The 21,780-nt window shown below is 41.9% G+C and overlaps 3 protein-coding genes across 5 annotated transcripts in view; 1 reads left to right on the top strand and 2 right to left on the bottom strand.

Moving 5' to 3' along the window:
• LOC128874660 (myb-like protein A) overlaps positions 1-4,446 on the bottom strand; it is a 35,346-nt gene extending 30,900 nt beyond the window's left edge. The window contains exons 1-2 of one of the 2 annotated variants that reach the window (XM_054119590.1): positions 4,295-4,446; positions 1,842-3,530 (exon numbers count right to left, since the gene is read on the bottom strand). In XM_054119590.1, the coding sequence (XP_053975565.1) occupies positions 1,842-3,488 (1,647 nt within the window). In that variant the 5' untranslated portion in view covers positions 3,489-3,530; positions 4,295-4,446. Of the gene's footprint in view, positions 1-1,841; positions 3,531-4,290 lie in introns of both variants that reach the window. The other variant, XM_054119591.1, reaches the window with a different exon arrangement.
• Positions 4,447-8,976: 4,530 nt separating this feature from the next.
• Positions 8,977-21,780, bottom strand: part of LOC128874661 (guanylate cyclase soluble subunit beta-1) — a 30,753-nt gene continuing 17,949 nt past the window's right edge. Inside the window, exons 10-14 of one of the 2 annotated variants that reach the window (XM_054119592.1) lie at positions 20,283-20,453; positions 19,492-19,729; positions 18,348-18,488; positions 17,712-17,869; positions 8,977-10,075 (exon numbers count right to left, since the gene is read on the bottom strand). In XM_054119592.1, coding sequence (XP_053975567.1) covers positions 9,946-10,075; positions 17,712-17,869; positions 18,348-18,488; positions 19,492-19,729; positions 20,283-20,453 — 838 coding nt within the window. In that variant the 3' untranslated portion in view covers positions 8,977-9,945. Of the gene's footprint in view, positions 10,076-17,436; positions 17,636-17,673; positions 17,870-18,347; positions 18,489-19,491; positions 19,730-20,282; positions 20,454-21,780 lie in introns of those variants that run through there. The other variant, XM_054119593.1, reaches the window with a different exon arrangement.
• On the top strand, positions 11,055-14,950 carry LOC128874662 (uncharacterized). Its single transcript, XM_054119594.1, has 2 exons — positions 11,055-11,274; positions 12,895-14,950. Exons 1-2 carry the CDS (start codon positions 11,145-11,147, stop codon positions 13,797-13,799), a joined length of 1,035 nt encoding a protein of 344 aa, XP_053975569.1. The 5' UTR covers positions 11,055-11,144; the 3' UTR covers positions 13,800-14,950.

The raw sequence follows: 21,780 nt of genomic DNA, 5'->3' as shown, positions 1-21,780 counted from the left end.
GTGACTCTAAAATGTGGAATAATACCTTTTTATAAGAGGTCTTCAATTTCCACATAATCGAGTCTGAATATTCTCGAGGCCCGCTTACGATTGAATGTGATTTAGTTCGTGTCTGTCCGCTATTCGTTGAATCTACTGATTTTCATCAGCTCTCGGTTTAGGTTCTCGCGGGAGAATTTTTTCTTTTTTTCTTGTTGATGAATGGTTGATGTATGAGTATCATATCGTACACTTTTTACTATTTTATTTATTATTTTATTATCATTTATATATAACTAAACGTTAAGTTTTTTAAAATCAAAGTTTCAAGTAATGCGAGTCCATTTTACAATTCAGATTGCAATTTTTATCTACCGAGCGAGGGATCAAACATTGTTTATCTTCTATTCGTTATTGGAAAATGGTATCCAGATAAGAGTTTCGGCCATCTCTGTTCGTGGCTAGGCACAAGTGGAACACTCTCTACCACGTAGCAGTGATATCGCTTTATCGGATCTACCGTTACGTCGATCTGTTCTGCATCGAGTGTACGATTCGCCCGTTGCGTGTGTCTATGCAGCATAGCAACACCGGAAACCTTGCATCGGGAACCACACGAGGACGCGTGTCGATCTGTGTCCGCGTCATCGATCGATGTCAGTCAATGTCGATCTAAACTGGTCACCCGCAGACGCGAGGTGATCTAACTGTAAATCTAACGCTTTTCGCGTGCTCGTCGACGACGTGGATCGAGTCGAGTGTATCGTACTCGTGAAAAGGGCTACATGGTAAGCGTCGACGTGGCCTATCCACGCCATTCGATTCCAACTTTGTTCGAAACGTTCGTCAGGCCGTCGCGGTGTCGACGGCTGATTTGCATAACAAATTGATCAGTCGTTTCGTAGGTCCGGCAGTGGTCCAACAAGTCTATGTTTAAAGCGCGTCGACGATTGGTCACGGACAGTTCAATCGTTCGTTCCGTCTCCTCGCTACTTTTACCCTTAACCACTTCCCTGACTTGTTTTTTAAAGGATTAGGTCTAGTCAGTGGCGTGAAAAAATGGATATTTTAAATCATTTTTTTTTTCAGTACTTATTAATATTTTATAAAACATGTAAAACTATGATATTATACAATATTTTAAGTTTATTCGATAAAAATTTCAAAACAAAATATTTATTGTAGACAGATTTATTGCCATATTTTTTGAACCCTGTTCCACAAGTAGTGCCAGACCTAACACTTTAAAGCAGGTCTGAAAAACATTACGTTTGCTTGTCTCGTTAGAGCAAACAGTGCACACTCGCCTAAAATTCGATGAAATATCAAATCGAGAGTTACTTGCAACTCGCAAGCTAAGTGCGCACAGCCGCTTGTTTCAATAAAGAACGAACGTGTATTCATTATGCGTTACATTATCCTTTGTGGTGGATGCTTCCGAGAAACCGTGGAGTTTATGTCTCGCATTAGAATTAATTAAAATTAAATTATAGTTCAGACACAGAATACACACATGGGACACTTCTACTAAACCTAGTCTACCACTTGATTAAGAACTTTTATTCAAAGATTCATAAAAACAGTTCGCGATACTCTCATCCAAGCCGCTCCGCGTTCTTTGAACTCTTTCGTATCTCCTCCTATCCCCCCCCCCCCCCTCTCGAACGCGAAGTCGCGGTTCTACCCGGATAACGTTCCAGGAACATCGTCCCGGGCGTCCGATAAACATCGCTTAATTTAAAGTTTTCATTCGCTTCCCTGTACACCTCTTTAGCATTCCGCCGTGCCTGGAATTGGCCGTTAATTGGCACGCAAGAGGAATTCCTCGTAGCCCGTGAACGGAATAAGACTGTGGTACCAACCTGCGAGGAGGGTTTCTGCAGAAACGTCGCGATCCCTGCTCGTACTCTGTTCTTGACACCGCGCACGGTTCCCTTGGCACTGCGTATGGCTTCCTTATCGAGGATCTTGTAACCGGCAAAACACTCGTCGGTGTCCTTATCCCCCAACACCACTCCCCTGCTCGCGTCCTTATTGTTGCCCTTCAGTTCGTTCACGTGGAACTTGTAAAACCTGTCGTACTCGTAGAGGTACTTCTTGCCCGTCACGGGATTGATGCTCGCGTCGACGTCACCGCCGGCCGATTCCTGCTCTATCCTCTCCTGCTCCTGCTTCCTCTCCTCGTAGGTGCACTCCTTCACCATGGGGGACGGCGATTTCCCGTTTAATTCGATCACGGGATCGGGACTTCTGATCCTCGGCGTGGAGGACGCTTTCGACAGGGTGGAAGCCGCGGACGGTGACGGCGAGGCGCTGAGTGAGACGCTCGTCGAGCGTGAATTCGACTCGACTTCCGGTGTCGTGGCAGGTGGCATGGGTCCCTCGCTCGACAAGTCCAGTCGATTCAAATTCAAAACCGTATCTTTCGCGGAATGATCGACGTCCCCGTTCTGGAAGCTGTCTTGGAAGTCTGGGGACGCCCTGATACTTTCATTCGCGTTTCGGGACTCTATTCTGTCATGCAGATCGCCAGCGTTTAAGGAGTCGCAGCTGATATTGCTCTCGTTATCGTCGCTGTCCACTTCCGCGCCGCTACTAGTCAAGCTACCAGTGCGTTTGTGTTGCTCGCTGGCGAGTGTCACCGTGCTGGCGTTCTTCTTCTTGGGCAGTGGCGGCGGTGTGCCGTCCAGGTCGCTGCAAGTTCCGCTGTCCAAGGTATCGCTGGGCGAGCACTGTCCGCTGGACATCACCATCCCGGCTAACGGGCTCTGGTACGTGTTATTGTAGTAGAAGCAGGCGCTCGAACGGTTGTTGGCGGAGGAGTTGTTCAAGGTGTCGGACGTATCGCGCTGGACCATGTCTTTTTCTGATCCGTCGTTGTTCCTGTTACGCTTTTCGTTGTTGTTGTTGTTGTTGTTGTTGTTGCGTTCGAAGGCGTTGCAGCCGACACTGATCCTCACACAGGCCTCACCGGCACTTCCACAATGCTGCTCGTTCACCAGATTCGTCGCACTCACGACCACACCACCGTCACGCTTGCTCGAACGTTCGCACGCGATCCCGTTCTCCTGCTCGACTTCGTGGCCGACGTTTTCGTCCAGTGTCAGACGTACGGTGGATATCACCCTGCCGTTCTTGTCACCATCCGGATTGATCCTGATCTTCACCACATGCGCGGCCTGCTGCTGCTGTTGCGTACTCTGCTGCTGTTGCGTACTCTGCTGCTGTTGCTGGCTCTGCTGCACCGTCGGCTTCACGCTGTTCTGCTTACCGTAGCCGTTCGCGGATTGCACTTCCGGGATTCTTCTCCTACAGGCTGCCGCGGAATCGACGCCAGGAGCGCCGAGTCCGACGAATACCGTTGCTCCGGCCCCTGTGCTCAGAGTGGCCGTGGGGGGATTGGAAACAGTCCGGATTGACACAGTCTGTCGGGCAACCTGACTCGCATCCCGGGCCTGAGCCTTCGGCGGCAGTGTCGGTGGAACGGTCATCGTTGCGACCTCGTCCATATACACATTCGAAACCACTGTCACTTCTTCCGCGAACTACACCTGACCATCAATCTTATCTTTCACCTTGCCCCTCTCTCTCTCTCTCTCTCTCTCTCTCTCTCTGTCTCTCTCTCTCTCTACCCACCACACTCTCTCTTTAGATAGACTTATCAGAGACGTACGATTATTGAACACGATTCCCTCTAATCCAACGACAATTTGTATTTATATATTTCTCCAAATCAACGATAAGGTGTCGATTCGCAAATGCTACGCGTAACGGTATTGGTGCAATTCCTAACTATATCTATCAGATCTCCGTCTAGACACGTTCAGTCAACGACGATCTGTCCCCATTTCAACCGCAAAGTGCAATTTTCCCCACAGAAACTGGACATTCAGCGAAACATATTGCAAACATCGCAGTGCACCGGCCGTCCAAAAACTGTGGGCGACTACAGATAGGACATCGATGACTATGGACACTTACGCGTTCTCCGCGGTCGATGCACCAGAATGATAAGGCGATCAGCGATTGCGCGTAATTTAATCGGCGACAGATGGAACGATCTTGCGAAAACACTGCTCCCCGCTGAGAATCGTTATCGCGGCAATTGTTGGAGCGCGAGGATCGGTGTTTACGGTCACTCCAGGGGATGTCCTTTGAGGAGAATGCAAAACACCTGCGAACATCCGTGACGGTGCTCGCGAGTCACGGAATATCTGTCCCCGGGGACGTTGTGCGGTTGGAAAGAGAGAATAAAAGAGAGAACGAAGTAGAGACGAGGAGTGAGATGCAGAGATGTGTAACGTCACTTACTAACCGCATGTGTTTATCGAGAGCAACGCATGGTGAAACGAACTCGACTCGATTCAACGGTGACAACGACAGCGGCGGGTCGACGACGGCGATCGTTCACGGTACGGGCCGTCAGTAACTGTACTGAGTGCCTCTGACACTTACTCATGCAGTTTCGTTGCTTAGGTGGGGACCCAAGTTGGTCCTCGCGACGGGGCACAGCAAAGAAGGGAGTGGGAACGTCGACTCGCTGTTGAGGAGGAAGTGGGGGCACCGTGGGCCCAGAGGACATAACGTAGACGTTCGCGGGTGGGACAGAGTGGGAGAGCTTTGAAACGAGAGAGGTAGTACACGTAGGAGCGAATACAGGTACAAGCACGATGAGCAGGGCCGAATTAAGACGCGGGCTTCCAGAGGTCTTCAAGGAAGAGGATTCCAGAGATAAACCGTCGGACTACCAAGCTGGGTCAATATTGACTCATACTCTTGAATCTCTAAGGTACCAATTTAAAAAAAAAAATGAAACTAAACGTCAAAGTTAGTATAAAATATCTAATAGCATATTTTTTGTAAGGTGGGTCAAAAAATATCTCACCATGTATGAAAAGCAAAGTAAAAGGTAGGAGAGTTCTTATCAGTTACCCACCTGGCCTCGAAGAGATGTCAGAATTGGGACGAGTGCAGTTGTTCTCTTTCCTTTGATTGCTTACTTTAATGATTGCGCATCTTGCTATTAACGAATTAGCAATTATAACTGGATAGAGGTAAGTACAGTTGTCCATCTTCTCTTCACTGTTTAAATTATTTAGCAATTATAATCTCGTCCGTGGTTTTTCCATGACCGTAGCTTCTCATACTGTCCTATATTTGAACTTGGTAAACATGCGATCTTTCTATTTAAATTATCAATTGCAAGCAGTATAGATTTCTAAAAAATGTGTTGGAGCAACCAAGAACATATAAAATTGGATCGATGTTTTTCTAAATAGCTGAAGACCCTGGGCTTTCTGTGGCCCAGGGACCTATACGATGTCAGTCCAGTGCTGGGACTGAGTATGAGTGAATGAGGGAGCGAGTGAAAGAATGAGGCCCTGTACGAGTAGGTAAATAAGTAGCCGAGTGGACGTGCGAGTGAAAGGACGAGCTGGGCGCGAGCGTGTGCGCCGATGAATAAGCGAGAAAGACAAGTGTTGGGAAGGGAAGGCCGAGAACGGGTCTTGGAAGCTGTCTGGCACGTAAGCACTTGCTGAGGAGGACGTGGCGTCCTCTACCGAGCCAGGTTGAATCGACTATCCGGTTTCTCATTTAAATACCTGTTCTTTACCGTTCACCAGGCTTTCTCGCGTACGAGGGTGCATCTGTGTGCGCTCGCGGTCTCGCGTACCTGTTCCACGCATTACACCTGCCGAAATTTCACCAACACAACGCCCCTCCGGATCAGTGATTCTTAGCCACTGTGCCCAGGCGAAGATGGCTAACTATCTACGCTGTATGATCAATATTTTGGCGACATAGAGGAATTTTTATTTCCTATTCTTTTCAGGAGTGTTATTGTAATTAATTAGAAAGGATGTTACTTCAGGTTTGAATCAAGATGTTGTTTTCTGGATATTTATACTTTCATTAAGTAATTATTGATTTGTCTGGAAAGTCCATGTCGATTTTTGGTATGTGGTACAGGTCTGAATACATCCCTTAAAAGATAGAAAGATTATGGAACAAAATGGTATAATTCAATAAATATATATCAAAATTCAAATATGCCTTTGGATTTTTTTAAAAAATTAGCACGAACGTTCTGGACAACCCAATATAATTTGAAGTGGTTAAGAACCACTGTCTCGGATGTTCCAATGATTTCTTCGCGACCGTGGAAGCCCCGCGCGCGTGTGAATGGCCGCGTGAATGGAAAGCAACGTTGACGATACGTTTGATCGTTGGGGAATTTTCTTCTTCTTGTACGCAGCGTTCCTAGAACGGTCGGAAGTACGAGACGTTGCGCAACGATTCGCTTTTGTTTCCTACGGATTAGCCACGAGCGTTGTAAACGACCGTGTAATTACTGCCACTAGGAAGCAGAATGCGTGCAATTCGTTAATAAATAAATCTATCTGGAATGAATCCCTTCATCCTAGATAGATGATACACGTTCTTTCTTTAGGTGGACATCTTGGTCCACCACTTAATCCCATTTACTCCAAATTTTTCCACGCGAGGAAAACTTTCGGTTTAAATAATCGACACTGGTCTCCTGTTTCGTGTAGTCTGCTATTGAAGTCCAGTCCGAAGTGCGCTTGTTTTAGCGAGAGTTCATTTACCCAGGTGAACTGGTCGATACTTTCATACCGTCGGACAAATCTTTACCAGTCACACCCTTGTATATCACTGCGAATTCTAACCGATCGATACTTTTACTGCTTCTAAACAGTTTATCATACTTGACGTCAGCATTCGGTGTCTACGGTAAGCGAATCCTGCGGCATACATTTCAGACGTCGAGAGAAATAGTGCTAGAGTAAGTATCCTTTGCAAGATAACAATTTGCAGAGTATATTTTTATATAGAGTTGTTTCCAATATTTCAAAAAGCAGTCACGCAACTCATCCAGGAACAACGTATTATCATACAAGATATGTGGGTCATTGCATACTGAGCATAGTTATTCGTGTACATAGAAATCTGATTTAGCAATGTAAATTTGAATTAGGTAGCGAGGTCCGAGATACTTCTGGACTACCGGATACAAACTTTGACTATTGCTATCTTCCATACCTGCGCTAAATATCGACAGTCGATATTTTATCCTTGTTACCCGCGACTTCTGTGTTCCAATTTGCTACAATCACTTGGCGCTCCGACTTTTATCGTCGTGTAAGCTTTATTACCTTTACCTTTATTACCTTTATTTACCTTTATTACCTCGCGAATTACCTTTCATCAGTAATTGTTCGTTTTCATCAACCAGGTAATAGTTCAGGTAATATTTCTAACTATAATTTACATATACTCTTATAAATTGGCTTTCGTCCTTACCTTCGTCGTCGTCCTTCTTTAACCTTTTGCACTCTGAATTATATTTCAATTTCGTTACCAGCAGCTCTCAACGTTTTTAATTGTTTTATTTGAAATTTTCTGTAACTAAAAAATAAGGCAATTTAAATAATTAAAGGAAGAAACAAATTCACTTAAATACCAGTTTTTGTCACACTATTGTTGTACTTTGTAATTTTCAGGTGCATGATATCTCTTGAAACAATATCCTTCACTATTGATTTGGACATAAGGAACGTCGAGTGGGACTCGACAAACGAGCTCCTGAGATGAAAGCTGATGTCGAATCACACTCGACATAGGAGTGCAAAGGGTTAATCCCTTTTACTTCCGTGTATATTTTTTTCAAATTATAACATATCCCGAGGAATCCAAAAATAAAGAACCTTGACGTTGCTTTCGCCATAAAAAGAGGAGCACGTCTCTAACTTAACAACAAAAAAGTAAATTTTATTTAATTAAAAGGAATGTAGAAAGTTTCGACTGATTTTTGGAAGAATTCTAGATCCCCGTAGATCGTGTCCCCTATGCAAATCAGGCGTTTGGCAAGATCCCCACTATTGGCATCGATCGGTTGATCCCACACTCTCGGATGTTTCTTTTACTCTTTATTATTTGGCCTTATTTTCCACATACCTCACCCGGTAAACCAGTTGGGTGGTGTTCGCCTTTCTTTCCACGACGCGAAACCTGTATTCAGCATGCCGCTTACCGCGGCATGCGATTGAATAAGCAACTTTATAAACAGTTAAAATAACATGCAACAAGCGTGTCTAGGAAATCGTAATATACTCCTTGGGAATTCTCGTTTCCTTTTCTTTTTCATCTGGTTTCGCGCGCGCGGGCTCACGTACGCGCGATATCGCGCACGAATGTTTGATAGGGCCACGTGCGTATTCAAATATCAACGTGCGTTTTTCAATCAAAGTAAAAGTTCTGGAAAATGCGAAACAATTTTTACGACTGTGAGGCTCGCTGACACGAAACGACACCGAGTCTACGCTGTAAACAAATTCCAGCATTCTAACTCGGTTGCAATTTATTTGTAAATACTTTGGGGCTTCTAACGCGATGAGTAACAAACTCTACTTACAATATACTCCAGAAAAAAAAACGATACACTGAAATAATACTTGCATTTGTAAACAAATTTGAACGTACGCGCTGGTAGCGGCTCCGCATCGATGCGTCGTGACGTTGGCGTCACGGGAATCGCGGTCCTTCCTTCCATGTAGCGCGTAATTGAGTTACAATAATAGGTATTCGGTAATTAGTAGTCGCGTGACTAGTCCTAGATACAAATATATATGTTCAGATTATGAATTAGCGAGTTCAGTTGTTCAGTTCTCTTCCTTTTAATTACTCTCTGTGTTTGTTCGCTCACAAAAATATTCCTTACACATTCATATAATATTTCCCATACCAAAATCATGCACAACTAATTGCTGTTAAATTATCTACAAGATCGACGCACTATTTACGCGCACCATTCGTTTAATTGAAGAGAACCAGGACAGGCAACTAATCCCTAACAAGCATGAATTATTACTCTCGCAAGACAAGTCGTACATTGAGATATTACTCGGCAGGAAATAAGGAAAAATGATTGCTGGAATCTGTGTCGTATCAAGAATTGCTGTGTGTGCGAGGCTCGGATGTATTGACCTTGCGACGTGCGTGGGACGTGTTGGGAGTAGAACAGGTTCCGTTACACCTTTCAGCGTCCAGCATTCCATCGAGCTCTCCCTGGTTATAGACGTTCCTCTTTCTCTTTTTTTTTTTCATTTTATATGCTTAAGGGTGAGGTTATTTCGTACTTGCGACCTCTGGCGCAGGACCTCCAGTCAACAGGGCCGACGAAAACGGGAAATGAAACTCTGCATACCTTCGAGCGACACACGGTGACACTTATATTTGATTGCTTCTTACATTTACAATTGGTAAACTCATTGCGAAGTCGACGTTCGCGCGAAAGGAGTCGTTTGGACGTGGCTAGAGCCTAGGAGGACTTCTCGACTCTCCATTCAACGCAGGACATTGTAAATTATTTGCGATAACAAATTTTCCATTCAACAATTATCGGCCGCCTTGCCAGAAGTAAATTACTGTGTTGGAATACAAACAGTAGGCGATTTCTGGTTTGAGAGGACGATAATGAGGATTTGTGGCCCACTGCAAGACACGTGAATGGGAGAAATTGAATTCACATGCTCGCATTGTTGCCGAATAACAATTCCATCTTATGTCGTATCATTTCTCGAAAATTCCGATTATTATCCCGTCGATTTTCATTTAATCCTATCGTTATAATTCACAATTACATTCATTTAATTTAAATTTAACAAAAACAAGCTTTGCAGGATTCTTCAGTAATCCACAAGTATACGACGTATAATTCTGTAGGAGTTTGTAATTAATTTAAGAGCTAACATTTTGCGCTCTCCGAATTTTTTAAAATATGAACGACATAATAACTTCAGTAGCAAAGAAGTCGACCCAAGGGTTGTGTTATCGTTTATGGAGTTTTAGAACCGTAAAAATCTTATCCCCTACACAATATATTGATGGTGTAAGTGTACAGTCGCAATAATACTACGATGGTGAATCGCCATAGCGTTGACGAAGTTAGGCGACTAGTTCTGTTTCTCTGGACAGGAACCAAACGTTCATGGGTTCCGATTTGCCCTTCATGGTCACGGGACCTCTGTACTCCAACAGAAACTGTGGATCCTGGTTCTCAGGCATGCAGAGGTACCTGCAACAGTGAAAATATTATTATCTTATCAACGTGACGACGAATTCGAGTTTACAGTTAGAAAAATAGGTAAGTAGGCGATTCAAGAATTGGACGTTGTTATTGTGGAGGCAATTAAGGCACAGTTAATGAGTTACTGTGGTGAAAATAATAAAGTCTTCTGATAAAGAGCCACAGATGAAAGTATATAAAATACTTCAATATTTCGTTGTTGTTGTTTAATTACTTTATGTAAGGTCACATCAACTACGAAGTTATTAATGACTACGTCAATCATTACAATTTAATTATAATTTATTTAACATGTTATATTTCATTAATATCTTGACTAATTTAAGAAATTCGTTTCTGTTGTTAAGGATTGTCTGCATACTATTTGAAAGTTTAAACTCAATTCGATCGTGTTGTATTCCCTGTCATTCTGTAATTAAATGTTTTCCTGCAAGGGTCTCGTCACGAAAGTTGCATAATGGTGGCTGTGAAAATACTTCAATATTATTTCAACCGTTTTCGTCGACAAATAGCAGGTGAAATTACGATTCGTATTTAATTTCCGATAATTATAGACAGTTTAGCATCGCGTTGAATTTCTACTAATAACTTCAGTCAGAACTATCGAGTGATGACGGGTGACCTCAACCCACATTAAAATCCTTCCATTAAGAGTACACTCGGGCTGAAAGTGTGTCTGCGAAGCCAGCAATCGCAGCAACGAGAAATATCGTGTAATTTACTGCCTTTGAGCTGTTATAAACTCGCTGGACGCTGGGAAATCGGTAATCGTCGAGACTCGACGTTCCCGCTTAATTAGGTATGTTTATACACCGTTCGGACGGGAATGTAATATTTACCGCGGCGTAGTAAGGCGGACTCGTCGTGCGCTTTGCTAAGGGAACGAGCAGAGGAAGCCCTCGAAATACTTTTTTAACACCTAATCGAATTAGCCATTGGCGTCGTCTCCCCGGTGGTGCCTGATGTCCAGCCGACCATTCGTGGACGAACGACAGCGGTACGCTCGTCCCAACGCGAAATTAGTGCATGTCGAACGTTTCTCTTCGATCCAGAAAAGATGGAAGTGTTGATAGACGGCTACTTCGACAAGCTGTTCGCTGAAATGGAGCGCAGTTGCCTGGCCTCGCGTTACAAACGTCGAGAGTTGGTAGGCTACTTCTCCGACGTGATAAATAGCTGCGCGGAAGGTAATAATCTCCGCTTACGAAATCTAAGATTTTTATGGTTTATGCGCATTAAACGATGGGAACGGATTGGACAATTCTGTGACAGTGAGCGAAGTCATAATTTGTTACATGTGTTTAATGTGTTTAAAGAAAATATTTTCACTACACTTGAACTGGAATTTTGTTACAGCTTTGAGCAGCGATGTATCACTCTCGGCCGTTTTTACGAGTGTATGGAGGAGCGATATATCGCTCCTTGGCACTCAAAGGGTTCAATTTGTTATTTAAACAGAAAATTTACGATCTTCTTTTGCAATAATTCGTGACTGAAAAGGCTATAAACCTATCCCTTGAGTAATTGCAATCAATGTGAACTACATCTCGTAGTTACTAGTGAATAGGTGAACGTTTGCGAGCACCGTTCAATTTATCAATATCGTATAATGTAAACGTTAACCTTTCTTTGCAGTCCTCGTTAGGTTTATTTAGTTGTGCTGCAAATACTTATATTTGATCAAAGAATTTTCTGTGAAATTACCCGCTATTTACTGTATGGTTAACGGGGTTTTGGTCGCGATCGCATGGGATGGAGGTTCCGGGCCGTTTCTACTCGCCTGTATACATTTTTTCGATTCAGTGATTGCCCGGTTCGTTCAGCGATCCGCTAGAAATTCTATTGTGCGACCATGAAAGTGACTCGGTCGGGAATAGCGGAAGGAAAGTGATCCCGTGTAATGTTATACGCGGGAGAAACCGTCCATCGTCGCCCCGTATGATTTTGCTTTCTTTAAAAAATTATGTAAAACGGTGATTCGATGCCTCGCCATCGAAAGTATTGGCTCGTGAAAGAAAAAGTTGTCGTGTCATCGACTTCTACCATCGCAGTGGGACTTTCCACGGATTTTCATAGGTCCATAGACACTGTTTCCCTGTCGATTCCCTTCGTAGTTGTGTTTTACTGTGAAAATGAAACTCAAAAGTGTGACCACGCGAACGTAGCATACATCATTACAGGTTACACTGGCCTGGTGATGTGTGCAATCGACGACAGAAAAAAAAAAGAAATCTAATAATCAGTTATTCGTTGCGTATGACTATTGCGATTCTATTGGAACGCAATGATCAGCTAATGGTAACATATGGAAGAATACGTGTTTTTTCGACCATTACGTTCCGATACATTGCAATAGTTATACGCAACAAATAGCTGATGATATAGTTTCTTTCCTCCTGGCTTTGATTACACATACAGTTTAATTTTTTGTATGCTCCCACTGTATGGTCATACTTAACTCATTAGATGCCATGATTCCTATTTCGGGATTTTGGAATTTTCCGTACACCATTCGGCGCTAGAAATATATTTGGTATGTCTGACAGTTTAATTTCATTTTATGTATATCAGTCAATACTGTGTGTAATAGAAACTGTGTATTCTGTCCTTCGTTTCTTTACAAAAAGCGAACACATTTGAAATTCGTCCGTAAGTTGAACGGAACCGGAATGGAAATTTGGCAATTAATAAGTTAAACTTCTTTCCCTAAGTGAACCTGTAATTCATCTCAAATTAGTAATACTCCTGATTGAAATCCCCCCATCTGTCCATAGATCACATCAGTACAATTTTTCCGTTGTTTATAGCGGAGAACCTAGACAAGCAGGACGTCTGCGAGAGGATAGTGATGTCCGCCCTGCGCTACCACAACATAGCCATGATGGAGAACGGCTACGTCTGCCTGCTAGGCAAGTTCCACAACGTTCTCTACGTGGCAGCGAAGCTCTGCTACGACTGGAATCTCGAGAACAACGAAATCGTCTCGCGACTGCTCAACGACATCTTCTACTGCGAGAAGACCTTTGAGCGTATATTAGTGGGCGCTATCTTCGGTACACGGGTGACCCACTTCCTGTCAGGTTGGAAGAGCGACTTTGAGGACCGCGAGGAGAACATCAACGCGCTGATATACTTTCTGCACCACGCCACCATTGGACGGCTCGAGTACAGGTGCCAGCTATTGCCCATGAAGAGACGCTTGATTGATATACCCATGGAGTCCTACGGACAGGCGTTGCCATTAAGGGTGGCCATTCAAAACGGCTCGCCAGATATTCTTCTCGTCATGCTGCGTTACGGAGCTTCCGTAGAGCCAGACAATTTGGCTCCGTCTCCCTTGGAAATGCTGTTGACGAGACTGAGCGAGTACGACCCTCAGCCTGGACAACAGCAGGCAGTTTATCCTGAACCCTTGCTTCAATGTCTGAGGATAGTGCTGAGAACCGTGACCACAGCTTTTGTGAAAACGCCCAGTTACATAGCTGACAAAAGCGGCATCTACAGTGTCTCTCTTTATGAACAGTATCCTACTCTGGTGGAGCAGAAGTTGGTGCCACCCGAGAGGAGTGGTCTGAATCCACCTGAATTGAGACACTTGTGTCGTTGTCGTATTAGAGAGACTCTGTTTGAGAACTGGGCCCTGCCGCATGGAATACAGAGTCTACAGATCCCAGCGTCGCTCAGGGACTACTTGGACCTGCTCACCGACTGATATATGTACTTTCGCCGTTGTGGGTCGAAACTTGGACTTGTTAGGTGAGATAGAGAGACCCTAAGTTTAGGGATACGCCAGAGTTTACTTAAAACCCTCTTGAGACTGATTAGTATTTGATCTACCCGCTGCTACGAGATGTGTTTCATTTGGAATGCAAAGGAAGGACATTCTTCAAAGTTCACTGAGGATACTTCATTTAGTGAGCTGAATATAATTTCTTTTAGATATATGAGCTGCTCATTGCACAAATCCATTAACTCCATACAACAAAAAGTTGAGAAATGTGATCAAAATAGCCTCTGAAATAAATTATTTATTATTCAATGGCCAAAATAATTTTGTCGTTTAATGGTGTTTTAATGGTTTAAGTGCTTTGACACTTAAATTTAAGATTTTTAAAAAAGCGGAGTTAATCGATTTGTACAGTCAACGGCTCATATGTACAATAAAATGGTCGTGCAATAGAGGGCTAATATGGTTGCGTGACGAGTTAGGTGTGTGGAAAATCGATAACTTCGGTTCAGACAATAACGACGCACTTAAGTAATGATGTAACAATATTTGTAGGAAAACATTTATACAGAAATATCACTGAGTGGAAGTGACAAAGTTATTTCTAGGTCACGTGAGTTTCAGACCTTTCAGAAATATAGCTGTCGTTGAAACAGATGAAGTGACTTTTCATGCGACTCTTCATGTATAAACATTTTTCTTTCAAATTATAACGAAACCACTGAGACCAATATATTTATACATGAAAATTCACTTCGCTGCATGTGACATTGCGAAACTGTAGTCGGTTTCTAGATTGCACTCGAAGTTCATCGAAACTGTAATCGAAACTCGATGAATCGCTCCCACACGAACCTGCGGCATCAAGTTTCGAAGTTCGACGCGCGAAATGCGTGCATAAGCTGAAAGCATTGACCGAGGTGCCTTGTAGTCGACCATAACTTTTCAATGCAATTTCTTTTGTCAGCGTATCGAGTGTTACATAAATCGTCGTAGTTGCTGATCGAGTTGGGGCAGCAGAGCATGGAAAAACCCATAGGAAAACCTATCAATTTCGATACAGATGTATCGACTTTTCCAGTTTGTATGTGAAATCCCTTCTCGAGTTTACAATTCGTAGAAACGTCCCTAAAGATTTATGTCGTGTCGCGTGATACGGGTCATCTGATGCGACCGCGTATACTTCAGCCAATAGGCGAACTTCTGACAACGAAAACTCACGCGACGAATACTGATGTGTGAAAAAGTAGTGCAGCTGTTTTTTAGGGGGATGAAAATAGACAAAGTAGACGAGTAAATAGGTTATACTTACGAGAATCAAATAAGTTGTAAATACAAATATCGGTGTTGAAGAATTTACGTTAAATTAGAAGAAATTTAGGTTCAACTTTCGATTCGTAATAAATTAACGTTCTAACTTCCATTCTGTAGGACAGTCTGCGCCAGGTTAAGGGAAAGTCAGGTTCAATAGGTCCGCGATAATTATACGTTGTAATATCCTGAAGATAATGAGTGCTGGGAATCAGAGAAACTCTTTCTGAATCACGAACGCTCCGCGAGAACATCGAAACGTTTCGAGATTCTGCAAACTGTGTTCTTCCTTTTCACATAACGCAAGTGTCGCGAGAACGTTCTTATGGTGTTAACGCTTTCACAAAAATATGTCTCCCACGCGTTCCATGCGAACTTCTTGCACATTTGAGTTATATTTTACTTTCTTTTTTGTTAGAATGAACAGGGAAAGCATGTAAAGCAAAATCATCGCTCGCAAAATTTATTTTTGAAATTGTTCCTAGTAAAATCGAAAACGACTGATAATCTTTAAATTAATATCAGCGAAGTTTTACATCGACCTAAACCGATATTTTTTCCTATTTATAAGTTTATCATTGCTCGATACTACACTCTACGCTCTACAGTGTCCAATAATAATGAAATATTGCGACAAAGTTAATCGAACCGAGCCAGCTGGAATTGATTGCTAGAACCAAGCGTATAAATCCTTCGAGACACTCGACGCGCGGGTAATAAATTTCATATTCAATATTTAACACGATTCTGGATAGACGTTTAATAAATTCGACGTTCGATAAGCCGAGCAGTGACAGTGTGTCTCGCGACAATACAGCAGCAATAATAAAATGTTCAGGTGGTCGATCGACAGTGAATCGTAGTCGCAGCGATATAAATGCCGCTTCGCATTAAATTTTGACCTGCTGCACGTTCAACGAATTTCCGAGATGGATGTCCCCGCAGCTCCGCGCTGGACTTTCCTGAGTTTACTGGTGTAATTGAATTACCTCTGGTCTAAACAATTCATTGTCGCGATAATGCTGCTGGACTTGATTAGCAGGCGTTCGTTACTAAATCGAGGCGCGCGTTGATTACAAAGGATACTTTAACGCTTCGGTTCCATAGCACGGACCATGAATATCAATTTTCTGATTCAACGAAGGTAGCGAATAATAAATTATAAAGAAGATGAACTGTGAACTAAATACAGTATTTCAAGCTCAATAACGCGACGGTGGATATACAGATATTTGTATTGCTTTTGTAAATGTATGGCATGTATTTTCTTTCGAGTTCTTCCATATCACGTATTCAATTCAGTGTATTGTTCAAGATGGATCGACCACTGAACAATTAAAATTATAAAGAAGATGAAATATGAACTAACAAGTAAAGTATTGCAAGCTCAGTAACGCGACAGTGAATATATAGATATGGTTATTGCTTTTGTAAATGTATAGCATGTGTTTTCTTTCGAGTTCTTCCATATCGCGTATTCAATTCAGTATATTATTCAGGATGGATCGACCAATGAACAATTAAAATGGTACAAGCTCCACCATGTTTCTTTATCGATACCATCATCCTTGAGGAATAATTCAACATGCCCAAGCAATAAAAATAAATATTCGCATGTACGCGATGTTATTCCCTAGTCACAGCAATATTTCCGTTCGACCTACTTGTATCTGCTTATCTGTACATTAAGTCCACAAACTGACCATCTTTCATGTCGGCGCAAGGACGTCTGGATTATTGATCTTTTTATGCGCTCGAAGTCTCCCAAGCGTTAGTTGAAAACAGTTCAGAGGTTTGCCAAAAGAAATACCAGTAGCAAAAATGACGGTTCGAAAACAAGAACGAACAAATCGCGCGCATTCGTCCCATCTCGTTTTATTGCGGCCATCGAAATCTAAAGTGGATCTCGTCGATCCCAGAAATCACCTTCACTAATTAATTCCCTAGATCCATTTAGAATATTAAAGTCAGTCAAAGGAGGATTCTCATTAAGAATGTTTAAAAAGTCGAGTTTCATTTTAATTGGATATTTTGAAAGTTCGTAGCCTTGGAAATTAACCTTGTGAATTTAATCCCTGTATACGAGATGTTTACTATGAAAGTGGTGCCAGTTCATGTCTTTTAAACTCAAGTTTTCTCGAGCAATTCTTGAACTAAAGTTATTATATTTTATCGTTTTAGGGAGTAGTTCATAATGTATCAACGTTGACGATAAGTGTATACAAATTTATACTTACAGTCAGTCCCATAACTATTCGTACACTCTATCTCAATTGAACACATTTGTCTAAATTAAATGGTAAATTAATGGTCTGAATAATGGTATATATTTATAATGAAAAATTGATATGGAAACGTAAAACTTATCATTTAATATGGACAAATTTCTTCAATAAACATAGAGGGTACGAACACTTATGGAGCTGACTGCATATCATTTTGAATCTTAAAATGGACAAGCTAAAAAGTATTGAGAGAACTGGAGAAAACTTGACACTTCTTTGTTGCACCTGAAGTGCCTAATGCAGCAAAAATTAATAATTTGCACCTAAAGTGCCTAACGCAGCAAAAATTAATAATTTGTACCTGTACGCGTCCTCGGAGACGTTAATTTTTCCAGGCTCGCCAGTGGTCTCCGTACGGCTGGTGAGATTCACCGTGTTTCCAAAGAGACAGTATCGAGGCATACGGTGGCCAATTACTCCGGTTACGACCTCACCGCTGTGGATCCCGATGGTGATTTGCTACGAAAGAGTTAGCGACACGGTATCACAGGCAGATCGTCTAATAAACGATAGTGCGTAGTCCCGTCACGTCGATCGCGTTAACGCTGCGGAAGCTTTCGCGTAGGAACAGGAAGAGTGCGTTCAGGAAAAAGAACAAGACTCTTTTTACGGATAATCGAATGCAGTACTGCGTTCCACGACCAGCGATTGAAAAGACCAGTTAAACGTAGAAAGAAATACGATATCTACTTCCACTTATTTCGTTACTCAATTTATAATAATATTTCATGATCTATTAATTTGATTTTTATTTAATAAATGTTTTTGCTAGGCTTCTTTATTTTTGGGCACCTTTCAGTACATGGAAATTAATTTTACTATGGTAAATGACATTCAACTGGTCTTTGAAGGTTGTCGAGATCTCTTATCGAGATTCCTCGCGTAAGTTTCGGGTTGGAGGTCGAAGACAAGCTTGCAATAAAACATGGAAACTTACCACAGGCTCGCCATCGATCTGCACTTCGTCTGCAGCCAGATCCATCATATCCAGCGCCAGGCGAGCGATGCATCGTGCATGGCAACGACATGGTTCCGGTAATCCGCTCACGGCCATGTATTTGTCACCAACAGTTTCGACCTAGTCCAACCAAAGTGGATCAGTGCTAACAAGCCTTCTCGTTAATTCAAATATATTCGTTGTCGAGCGTATAATGGATACCGGATATCTTACTTTAATGCCTTTTAATATCGCTCCGAAACGGGCATAATCAATATTAATGATTACCTTTTTGTAATGGTAGAACGTACGTGTTTTTCTGAATTATATATTAAATTCTGGTCGAGGCATTTATAATGAATTTTATTAATAACTGGGACTTCGCTTTAGGTTCTCCTCAGGAAATTCATTTCATTTAATAGATACGAGAGAAACATTAACATTAAAATAAATCTCTTTTCACTGTAATATGATTCGTATTCGAATTTAATCTCTCCTTGAAATATCTACACATCGAAAAAGTACGTTACAAATTTATGATCCGATAAGTCTAATGAATAAATCGTGAAAATAAAAAAAAACTTAGGTATTCCATTCAAAAGTGTAATGCTAATTTCCAAAGTCGTATAACTTTCTTGAGCAATGCCGTTTCCTACGACTTTAAATAGTGAAGATATTAACGTGACCCGTTTCTAAGGCGGCACCCGGTAAAATTTATACAATTTAGTTTTGAAACGAGTCCGACCAAGATATACGTTTATAAAATCCGTTTATCGATTCTCCAACCCAAGTCCGTTCGGGAATTGAAACACAAACTTTTACGCAGTTCGAATGCCATGCGGAAAGAAAGGAGCTCTTAACAGTATACACAGTTTCTCTTTCTTCCATTACTATTTAAATAACCATTGTCGTTAGGAACGACAACCGTTTGTGCTTCTTCCAGACCTGCTTCCTGCAGTGGCATACGCTTTGAACGCAATACACTACAAACGAGAAACTTTCTTCTTGGTCTTCTAGAAATATTATCCGGTATATACATAAATTGGCTTTGACCAATATTGGAAAATGCTTACTCTTCAAAGGGTTAATAACCTTTCATATTTGAAGTATAAGATTTTTTACATAAACCTTGATAAATGCTCACCTTGTAGACGTTGGGATTCTTCTTGGGGTCGGTGAGAACATCGAACGCGGTGTACAGTTGATTAAGCATGTTGACGATCTTCATGGCGCCGCTGGAGTCCGTGTGAGCGGCACAGTAAGCCCCGAAACCGACGATTCCAGAAAATAGGAGCGTAACGCAGTCATATTTCTTCGCTGGCACCGGTCTCGAGTGCCTGAGCTCGTTCGCCACGGAAATGGGCAACACCGAGTACAGCAGTCTGCGAAACACGCGCAACTTTTAATGGAACTTCGTTTAATCACGAGCCAGGCGACTCCGCTAATTTCGTTTACCCCCTCGAATCACGGAACTGGCCGATGGAATTATCCTAACGGAGGTAGCAAAGCAGATCACCGAGTTTTTTTCAGTTGAAAAAATAAAAATGACGTATTTTACCAAGCTGAAGAATCGAAAACTTTACATGGATCAAATAAAATGCTTGAATCGTCTGCAGTCCACGCGACTCTTTCTAATTTCGATTACACCCTCTGGAAAAGCACTCATTTGCAGTCACAACCTGAACACCCAGTATTTGCCGGACCTAACGTCCTGCAACGAGCGTCGGAACGAACGTAGTTTAAAGGTGTCGCTCGATGGAAAAAGCGCGATCCAATTTCCGGCGGGAAAAAGTATCTTGTCAAGAAAGAAATTCCAAGTTGGTAGAAAAATCGACTTCTCTCCACCCTTTCCCGTGGAATCACGCCAGGATAAATGGCAAACGAGGCCAATGGGGATTTCCTTAATCAGAAAATTACGCCGACGGGAATCCTTACCTGTCGGTCTTCTGCTTCTCGCCGTCGAGCTCGCGATACGTCTGCTGCAATTTATCGGTAAGCAATTCCAAGTTCCTCGTTAATTTATAATCAGCCTCGAATTGCTCCGACATCAGAACGAGATCTCTGGTGGCATCGTGAAGGGGGACGTCGCTCAAATACAAGCCTCGCCTGACGATCAAAAGCGTGGAAAGTATAGAAATGAGTTTAAATCTTAGTATTTCAAATGAAAAAATTAATTAACGGTACGAATGGACCAGTTCTAATTGGAGAAAATCTAAAATGGAATTTATTTTATGGGAAAGGATGCTTTCCAGTTAAAAGATGTTTCGGCCTAGACGGTGGAGTCGTCCATGACTGGTGAGGCTGAAACAACAGCCTATTGTTCTAGACGGGATTAAATTTTGTCAAAGTGGGATCCTACACAGGAATCGCCAGCTTAAGTTTATTGTTAGCCGAGAAATTAAGTGAATGTTTTCTAGCTGGTGTTATTTAAAGGCAAAGAAGGCAAAGAAGGTTTTCAATTACATTGAAAGCTTTATATCTTAGTTCCCATAATATTTAACGTGAAAAGGTTAATTAGCGATATAATGACTCATTCTGCTTTTTGTAAATATTTGAAAGGAATTTATTTTATGAAAAAGGTTTCTTTGTCTTAACTCGAAAGAAATTCTTCCCGTGGAATAAATTCAATTTAAATTGTTTAAAAGACAGAATGTACCATTTACGTCGTTAATTAACTTTTTTGTTTTCATTATATTTGGAATGTAGGTCAATCGTTAAAAGTAGGTAGATTAAAAATGATTGTTATTTGTTATAACAATTAATAAGAGACAATCGAAATTTAATTGCAAAATATTTTCCATTATTGTTTCCGATGCGTCACAGTCCTGACCACATTCTGGAACGCAGTCAAAATATTTGTTATAATTAGATTTTGTTTGTGTTTCATCAACTGCAAAACCGAGCTAATGGAACTCATTGACACCTGTACCATACCAACTTGAAACACTTTACAGAGTCTGTTATAGACAATTTATCGACTTTCAACCTCAAACGAGAAAATAATTCACCCCAAAAATAGCGAAACGATGATAATTCGATATTTGATCATACTCGAATACGTAATTCACGTTTTCCCCTTCATGGCAGAGAGAGGACAGAGGTACGCAATAACACGTCGCAATAATTTCAGTTGCGCACACTTGGGACGTTTGAACATGGAAAACGAAGCGCGTTCAACGAGTGTCGACGGGACGCAACGTGGGAATAGGAAAAATATCGGTTACACGGGCAGAAATTTATTCGACGGCGAATCGTATCTTTTCGTCACGTCTGCCAGCTATGTAAATTGGAGCTGGGCCTATTCGAATGATTTAGCGTTCTAGTATTTTACACTCGAACATTTTACAACATTTTTGTATCGTAATACATCAGTAATCCAATAACATTTTTCGAATACTAGTATCTCGACTGAAACTTTATACATATCATAGAC

The sequence above is a fragment of the Hylaeus volcanicus genome, chromosome 4 (genome assembly GCF_026283585.1).
Source record: "Hylaeus volcanicus isolate JK05 chromosome 4, UHH_iyHylVolc1.0_haploid, whole genome shotgun sequence".
NCBI classification, from domain to species: Eukaryota; Metazoa; Arthropoda; class Insecta; order Hymenoptera; family Colletidae; genus Hylaeus; species Hylaeus volcanicus.
This window is presented reverse-complemented; position numbering and strand designations above follow the sequence as displayed.